Source organism: Eriocheir sinensis, chromosome 27, assembly GCF_024679095.1.
Source record: "Eriocheir sinensis breed Jianghai 21 chromosome 27, ASM2467909v1, whole genome shotgun sequence".
Taxonomy (NCBI): domain Eukaryota; kingdom Metazoa; phylum Arthropoda; class Malacostraca; order Decapoda; family Varunidae; genus Eriocheir; species Eriocheir sinensis.
In genome coordinates this window covers 4352090-4361280 of record NC_066535.1, presented here as the reverse complement: position 1 = coordinate 4361280, position 9191 = coordinate 4352090, and the positions used below count along the sequence as shown (strand labels likewise).

The 9191-nt window shown below is 45.6% G+C and overlaps 1 protein-coding gene across 50 annotated transcripts; it reads left to right on the top strand.

Annotated features, from left to right (window-relative positions):
• The first annotated feature begins 358 nt into the window (after nucleotides 1–358).
• Nucleotides 359–4182, top strand: LOC127004015 (titin-like). 50 transcript variants are annotated; one of them, XM_050871187.1, is made up of 6 exons: nucleotides 359–2221; nucleotides 2378–2467; nucleotides 2654–2806; nucleotides 2870–3322; nucleotides 3353–3475; nucleotides 3629–4182. In XM_050871187.1, the coding sequence occupies exons 1-6, from the start codon at nucleotides 383–385 to the stop codon at nucleotides 4145–4147; spliced, it is 3177 nt and encodes a 1058-aa protein (XP_050727144.1). In that variant the 5' UTR covers nucleotides 359–382; the 3' UTR covers nucleotides 4148–4182. The 50 variants fall into 50 exon arrangements, with proteins under 50 accessions (XP_050727144.1, XP_050727139.1, XP_050727143.1 ...); XM_050871182.1 differs by having other exon boundaries at nucleotides 2624–2806; XM_050871186.1 differs by having other exon boundaries at nucleotides 359–2314; nucleotides 2747–2806.
• The last annotated feature ends 5009 nt before the right edge of the window (nucleotides 4183–9191 follow it).

Here is a 9191-nt window from a genome sequence, read left to right as displayed (position 1 = left end):
CATTGGCTGAACGAAATGGAGAGAGAGAGAGAGAGAGAGAGAGAGAGAGAGAGGGGGGAGAGACAATGATGAGCGGGAAGGAAGGGGAAACAGAGGAGTTCCAAGTGATGTGACGTGAAACATCCTTGTAACGGAGCCCTGAGCCTCGCATCCTCCCTAAAACACACACACACACACACACACACACACACACACACACACCAGACTTTACATCCCAATTCCTCGCCGTCGTGTGTGTGTTCCTGTAACGGAGGAAGACCCGAGAGGATTATTTTCCATGCCCGGTCTGTGTTCCGGAGGCCATTCTGTTTTCAATCCCAGAGCGGTTTTCTGCCACACAACAGCAAGTCTTCTTAATTTTATAAACTTTCATTCATTAATCATGAACCTTTTCGTAGTTGAGACGATCCTCATCTTGTTGGGCTTGGGGCCCTTCGTGGACAGTACCGGCGGGGTAGCGGGGCTCCCGGGGCTCCCGGAGGACAACCCGCGATGTGTCGCCCTGGTGGAGGCCGCTAAGGCCGAATACCGAAAATTGTACGCGGCGGGACTGAAAGACTCTCCCAATTTGATGGATCTGATACTGACAAATTTGGGGATTGCTTTTAACGACACCTTGAAGACCATAGAAAGGAAAGTCTTCAATAATACCGATGAAACAGGGCATGAAACCGGAAAAAAGACAGTCGTTGAGAAGACGACAGAGACTGACATAGCACCCAACGGAACTGTATCAAAGACTTCCGAAACCACGGTCGATATAGATGAGTACGGTAAACAAAGTGGTGAGAAATCTGTGACAGAAAGAGAAACCGTGATAGGACAGACTTCAGACAATGAGACCATAGCACAAACGGTGGACGTTGAAAAGGTAATGGACGAAGCGGGTAATGAAATAAAGGAGGAAGTTGTTATTAAGAAGGAATTAATAGTACAACCTCCTACCAATACGACTGATGCAAATCTTATCGTTCCAAAAGTAGGGGCGGACGACAAAGGTAAAAACAAAACAGAATTAAAACTTGGTGCCTCAGAAAAGAGCGATGGACTTGAGAAAGTAGAACGATCAGAGGAAATAAAGGAGATTCTGCCCGGCAATATAACGAATGAAGTGTTAGTTAAAGAGAAGAAAGAACAGCTTTCTCCACAGGAAAGCACCAAGGTGACATCTGTGGAAAGGAAGAATGTTACAAAGAAGGATGATGGACTTGAGAAAGTAGAACGATCAGAGGAAATAAAGGAGATTCTGCCCGGCAATATAACGAATGAAGTGTTAGTTAAAGAGAAAGAAGAACAGCTTTCTCCACAGGAAAGCACCAAGGTGACATCTGTGGAAAGGAAGAATGTTACAGAGAAGGATGATGGACTTCAGACAGTAGAACGATCAGAGGAAATAAAGGAGATTCTGCCCGGCAATATAACGAATGAAGTGTTAGTTAAAGAGAAAGAAGAACAACTTTCTCCACAGGAAAGCACTATTGTGACATCTGTGGAAAGGAAGAATGTTACAGAGAAAGATGATGGAAAAGATGTCGAGAAAGAAACTGTAATTCAAAAAGAAGTCGAAAAGAATGTGTGTGATAGCGACATCAAAGAGGTTCGTAACGAAAAACATCTTAATGAAACAATTGAAGACTTGAAACACCAAGTTGATGACGTGAAAAACAAGATTAAGGAAGAAAAAGCAAAGGCTGAAGAAACAAATGCTACGCGTAGCCTAAGCGTCGTAAAAGAACCAAGTGCTGCCCCTATCATTCAAGAAGGTGAAGTCGTTGAAAAGACAGTCCCTGCTGTGACACCGGCGAAGGTTGCTGAAAAGATTCCCCCCACGGTGACGGAAGGAAAAGTTCTCGTTGTGACAAAAGAGAAGGCTGTTGAGCAGGCTGCCCCTCCGGTAACAGAGATGATCGTAAGTGTCCCTAAGGAGCAAGAAGAAGTCCCTGTTGTGGCAGAAGAGAAGGTTATTGAAAAGATTATTCCCTCGGTGACAGAAGGAAAGGTCCCGGCAGTCCCTCAACAGGAGGTTGTTGAAAAAGTTGCCCCATCGCCGACAGAAGAAAAAGTTCCTGTTGTGACACAAGAAAGGATTATTGAGCAGAATGCCCCACAAGAAAGGGTTATTGAAAAGGTTGCCCCATCGCCGACAGAAGAAAAAGTTCCTGTTGTGACACAAGAAAGGGTTATTGAACAGGCTGTCCCACAAGAAAGGGTTATTGAAAAGGTTGCCCCATCGCCAACAGAAGAAAAAGTTCCTGTTGTGACACAAGAAAGGGTTATTGAACAGGCTGTCCCACAAGAAAGGGTTACTGAACAGGTTGCCCCATCGCCAACAGAAGAAAAAGTTCCTGTTGTGACACAAGAAAGGGTTATTGAACAGGCTGTCCCACAAGAAAGGGTTATTGAACAGGCTGTCCCACAAGAAAGGGTTATTGAACAGGCTGTCCCACAAGAAAGGGTTACTGAACAGGTTGCCCCATCGCCAACAGAAGAAAAAGTTCCTGTTGTGACACAAGAAAGGGTTATTGAACAGGCTGTCCCACAAGAAAGGGCTACTGAACAGGCTGCCCCATCGCCGACAGAAGAAAAAGTTCCTGTTGTGACACAAGAAAGGGTTATTGAACAGGCTGTCCCACAAGAAAGGGCTATTGAACAGGCTGTCCCACAAGAAAGGGCTACTGAACAGGCTGCCCCATCGCCGACAGAAGAAAAAGTTCCTGTTGTGACACAAGAAAGGGTTATTGAACAGGCTGTCCCACAAGAAAGGGCTATTGAACAGGCTGTCCCACAAGAAAGGGCTACTGAACAGGTTGCCCCATCGCCGACAGAAGAAAAAGTTCCTGTTGTGACACAAGAAAGGGTTATTGAACAGGCTGTCCCACAAGAAAGGGCTATTGAACAGGCTGCCCCTACGGCGACAGAAGAGATTGTCACTGTTTCTAAAGAGAAAGAAGAAGTCCCTGTTGTAACAGAGGAAAAGGTTCCCGTTGTGACAAATCAGACAGTTGTTGAAAAGATTTCCCCCACGGTGACGGAAGGAAACGTCCCAGTTGTGACAAAAGAGAAGGTTGTTGAGCAGGCTGCCCCTTCGGTGACAGAGGAGATTGTAAGTGTCTCTAAGGAGCATGAAGTCCCTGTTGTGGCAGAAGAGAAGAAGGTTATTGAAAAGATTCACCCTGCGATGACGGAAGGAAAAGTCCTGGCAGTCCCTCAACAGGAGGTTGTTGAAAAAGTTGCCCCATCGCCGACAGAAGAAAAAGTTCATGTTGTGACACAAGAAAGGGCTATTGAGCAGAATGCCCCACAAGAAAGGGTTATTGAACAGGCTGCTCCACAAGAAAGGGTTATTGAACAGGCTGTCCCACAAGAAAGGGCTACTGAACAGGCTGCGCCATCGCCGACAGAAGAAAAAGTTCCTGTTGTGACACAAGAAAGGGCTATTGAGCAGAATGCCCCACAAGAAAGGGTTATTGAACAGGCTGCTCCACAAGAAAGGGTTATTGAACAGGCTGTCCCACAAGAAAGGGCTACTGAACAGGCTGCGCCATCGCCGACAGAAGAAAAAGTTCCTGTTGTGACACAAGAAAGGGCTATTGAGCAGAATGCCCCACAAGAAAGGGCTATTGAACAGGCTGCTCCACAAGAAAGGGTTATTGAAAAGGTTGCCCCACAAGAAAGGGTTATTGAACAGGCTGTCCCACAAGAAAGGGCTACTGAACAGGCTGCCCCATCGCCGACAGAAGAAAAAGTTCCTGTTGTGACACAAGAAAGGGCTATTGAGCAGAATGCCCCACAAGAAAGGGTTATTGAACAGGCTGCCCCACTAGAAAGGGTTATTGAACAGGCTGTCCCACAAGAAAGGGCTACTGAACAGGCTGCCCCTACGGCGACAGAAGAGATTGTCACTGTTTCTAAAGAGAAAGAAGAAATCCCTGTTGTAACAGAGGAAAAGGTTCCCGTTGTGACAAATCAGACAGTTGTTGAAAAAATTACTCCTTCCATAACAGAAGAAAAAGTTGTCACTCAACGGAAGGTTGTTGAGAAGGCTGCCCCCTCTGTCAAGGAAAGCGTAGTTTCCATTCCAAAGAGGGAGGAAGGAGTAGTTGAAAGAATTGCTCCTGTTGTAAAGGAAGCAATTACAACAGAGTAGTGATACCGTGTTGCTGTTTCTCTTATCTATTTCATTGAACCTCACCTAACTAAATCTAACTTAACTGTATTGGCACACAAAATATGACTGCCAAGCTGTTCCACTCATCCACAACTCTGATCGTAAACCAGTTCTTGCCTATGTCTTTATTGCATCTTAATTTATTCAACTTAAAGACATTACTACATAAGAACATAAGAACGTAAGAGGTGGAAGGGAGAGAAAGAATAGTAAGAAGGAAAAACGGGAAGAGAAGAAGGGAGGGGAAGCTTGGAGAAAGTGGAGAGATGAGAAAGAAGGAGGAGGAAGAGGACTGGAAGAAGAGCATGAGAAGAGATAGGAAACAAGACGGAATGAGGGAAATATATAAGTAAAAAAGAAAGGTGAAAGGTAGGGGGAGAGACGAGGATGAAGAGAGGGAGGAAAGAAAAAGGAAGAGACAGATAGCATGGAAGGAAGAGAGGAAGAGGAGGAGGAGGAGGAGGAGGAAGATGAGAAAAGGGACATGAGAGAAAAAGGAGAGGAAGACTGGAGGGAAGGAGGAGGAAAAAGAAAAGCTGGAACAAAAAGTCTCCTATAAGGCCTTTTGGAAGGAATAAAAAAAAAAATGAATGGGTTATAAAAAAAAAGGTCCACGACAAGAAGGTAAAATAGTCGGCGTTTCATGAGTCGTCTCTTCAAGGATTCCTTTTTTTCCTTATTATTTTTTTTCCTTTTTTTCTCTCTTATTGTCTTATCATCATCGTCATCGTCAGGCTTCTGTTTGTTGTCTTGTTCGTCGCTTCGTCTCCGTCTTTTTGATGTGATTGTGTGTGTGTGTGTGTGTGTGTGTGTGTGTGTGTGTGTGTGTGTGTGTGTGTGTGTGTAGATAATGGTAATGATAATGGTAATGATGGTGAGGTGTTAATGGTTGTGAAGGACAGGGTGGTAGTGAGGAAAGCTACCTATTCTCTCTCTCTCTCTCTCTCTCTCTCTCTCTCTCTCTCTCTCTCTCTCTCTCTCTCTCTCTCCCCCCCCACGCTGCATTACCATAATTCATACGGATGGTGAAGTCTTGTGCTCCGACGACTACCCTCCTCCTCCTCCTCCTCCTCCTCCTCCTCCTCCGCATCCCATATTCTCGGTAGGAACACTCTTTGCTCTTCCCAGTTCCTCTTACACGAGAGAGAGAGAGAGAGAGAGAGAGAGAGAGAGAGAGAGAGAGAGAGAGAGAGAGAGAGAGAGAGAGAGAGAGAGAGAGAGAGAGAGAGAGAGAGAGAGAGCGCAGTAGTAATGATAGTCGTAATAGTAGAAGTACAGCACAAACACAAACACACACAAAAAAAAGGAAAGATCGAAAAAAAGAAAAAATGGAAAAAATTAGAACCAAGCCAGTACGCCAAAATCCAGTAGGCACAAGAAAAAAAAAATAGTAATGAAGCACAACAATTATTTTTTTGCACGTTGTCAATCCAGGTAAAATATTATGCACCTGAAGTGAAAGAGAACGTTGCAATTGTGGCAGAGACGCGACAATGGCGGCTCGGCATCCTTCCACTAAACAACTGTGGGTAGTCAGATGGAGGAGGGGTAGGAGGAGGAGGAGGGGAAGGTGGTGGTGATGGTGGGGGAAGAGAAGAATGTGGTGGTGGTGGTTGTGGAGGAAGAGGAGGAGGTGGTAGAGGAGGAGGGGAAGGTGGTGGTGATAATGGAGGAAGAGATGAACGTGGTGGTGGTGATTGTGGGGGAAGAGGAGGAGGAGAAGGTGGAGGAGGAGGAGGAGGAGGAGGAGGAGGTCTTGAAATGAAAGGATTGTGACCAGGACCCCCAGAGCCCCAACACGGTAATTACTGCCTGAAGGAGGAGGAGGAGGAGGAGGAGGAGGAGGGAGGAAGAGGAGGAGGTGGAGAGATAAGAGGGGAATAGCGGAGGGATAGCAAGGGGAGGAGCAAGGCCTAAGCATAGAAGGAAAGGGAGGGGGCGATACACACACACACACACACACACACACACACACACACACACACACACACATTCATCCCTCACGAATTAAAATCTTGAGGCCGCTAAACACTCCCGGCTTCACTCTAGGTCTTGGCGGGGCGTTCACGGGCGTTCGTCGGTACTGTTAGACGCTTCCATCCCTCACATCAACAACTAGTATATTTAAAGGACAAAAAGGAGATCAGTCGGGTCCCCATGATTGTTTTTTTAAGGTCCATTGTACAGAAGAAGGGGAGAACTATCACCAGGGTCATAAAAGTTGTGCTGGAAATGCCCACAACTCGCACGAAAGCCTTGTCAAATATGCGTGTTTGGGCGCCGAAATGTTTTAGAATATGGCTCACAGCGAGGCACATACTAGCGTCGACAGGTGCGCTAAAAGTAATCAAGAGGCCCAGATAAACCACGCACACACGCACACACCTGGGCAGAAAATTTAATTACACACACACACACACACACACACACACACACACACACACACACACACACACGCACACACACACACACAACAATTAGGAAACAAGAGCACTCGTGGGAATTATTCGTTTAACTTTGAAACGGGCAGGCATTAAAGACACACACACACACACACACACACACACACACACACACACTTCACCTCCCCTCCCCCTCCCCCCCAGCACCCGTCACACACACCGAGAAAAAGATCCAGCCGGAATTATTTAAGAGGGTCGTAAAATGGATTGTGAAACGTGATTATTAAGTTCGGCGCAAGACTCTTAAGAAAACTCATCCTTTGAAGGCGCGCCATTAAAATCAAGAGGAGGAGGAGGAGGAGGAGGAAGCGTGACGCGCCCCCGATGATTACGACGAAGAAGGAAACTGCGACAGGAGAGAGAGGAAAATATACATGTCCCTTGATCTCTTGAAGGCAGCCTCAGATAATTACTCTCTCTCTCTCTCTCTCTCTCTCTCTCTCTCTCTCTCTCTCTCTCTCTCTCTCTCTCTCTCTCTCTCTCTCTCTCTCTCTCTCTCTCTCTCTCTCTCTCTCGCAGAAGGCTCAGACGCGGCTGGATTAACATGAACACACAATGGACGCAACCAGACAACCTCCTCCTCCCCTTCCCCCCCTGTGTGTGTGTGTGTGTGTGTGTGTGTGTGTGTGTGTGTGTGTGTGTGTGTGTGTGTGTGTGTGTGTGTGTTTCTTCAGGCTTTCTCCGCCACCAGGTAAGAATGGGCGGGCTTGGATCTACACCTGTCTCTGAGAACTCCTCGTCGTAATTACAGGTAAGTCTTGTTAATTGTACCTGGTAGTCATCTCGCTTCCGGGTAGTTAACTAAAACTGTATACGGAAGGACTTTGAGATGATGTTTTTTTCTTTCTCTCTTATTTTATTTGTGCGATAAGTGTACTTGGTGTTATTAAAAGCTTTGCCAAAATGCATTAATCGTTGACTAAATTGACAAGGATTCATTCTTATATTTCCTTATTTTCTGCTCCTCTTTTTTGTCGTTTTCGTTCTCCTTCTTTTCGTCCTTCTCGTTCTCCACCTTCTCCTTTTTCTTCTCTTCCTCCGTCTCCCCCTCTTCCTCTATCTTGTACTTCTTCTTTCGCTCTTTTTTGCTTCGTCTTTCTTCTCGTTTTCCTGCCTTTTTTACTCCTTTTCCTCTTCGTTCTCCTCCTCCTCTTCCCCCTTTTTTCTCCTCTTCTTCTTCCTCCTGCATCTTTTCCTTCCTCTCGCTCTCCTCCTCCTCTTTCTTTTCTCCTTTCTGTCTTCCTCCTCTTCCTCCTTCTTTTCTTTTCTCTTGTTCTCCTTCTCCCCTTTTTTCTCCTCCTTCTCTTCCTCGTTCTGCTCCTTCTCCGTCTTTCCCCTTCTCGTTCCCTTCCTATTCTCCCATTTTTTTTTCCTTTTCGATTCACTCATCTTCCTTGTCCTCCTCCTCCTCCTCCTTCTCCTCTTCCTTCAGTATGAACAACTAAATCCTTGCTCATTATCTCCTATTCCATCACATCTTTACTCAGTCCTCCTTCCGGTATCTTACGCAGCATCTTTCTCTTCTCCAGCCTCCCCCAGCATCAGCATCATCATCCCAGGTCCAGGGTCCTTCATCCCCCCTCCCGTCATGCGTCTCCCAATACTTTCACAGCATCTTCCTCCTCCGTCTTCGGGCAGTTGTTACAGAATTCTCCTAAATCTTCCAATACGTTTTTCTTCCGAATATCATCCTTCATTTCCTGAGCCTCTGCCTTAGATTTTATTCTTTTTATGGATTTTTTTTTTTTTTACATTACACTTTGGGGTTCTTTGTTGAGTTATTGTTATTGTTGTTATTATCATTAGTTATAGTAGTAGTAGTAGTAGTAGTAGTTGTAGTAGTAGTAGTAATAGTAGTAGTAGTAGTAGTAGTAGTAGTAGCGTTATTATTCTTATCATTATTATCCAAGACACTGACGAATATTAATATCCAGAGAGATATTGTACGACACTAAATCATTCTTGTTTTATGATCACAGATTTATCGATTTTTTTTCTCTATAGAACAAACTACCATTATATATTGCAGCTTGTTACATATTTTCAGTGTCATTATTCTTCTATAACTGCGACAAACCACAAATTGTTACGAGCTGCCACAATCTATAATTCGACCTACCAACAACATACTACAACTTCCACCATCCCTTTACCACCTATCACCATCCTTATACCACCTACCACCATCACCACACGACCTACCACCACCATTACACGACCTACCACCACCACCACACGACCTACCACCACCATTACACGACCTACCACCATCACCACACGACCTACCACCACCATTACACGACCTACCACCATCACCACACGACCTACCACCACCATTACACGACCTACCACCACCATTACACGACCTACCACCACCATTACACAACCTACCACCACCATTACACAACCTACCACCACCATTACACAACCTACCACCATTACCCACCACCACCATTACACAACCTACCACCACCATTACACGACCTACCACCACCATTACACGACCTACCACCACCATTACACAACCTACCACCACCATTACACAACCTACCACCACCACC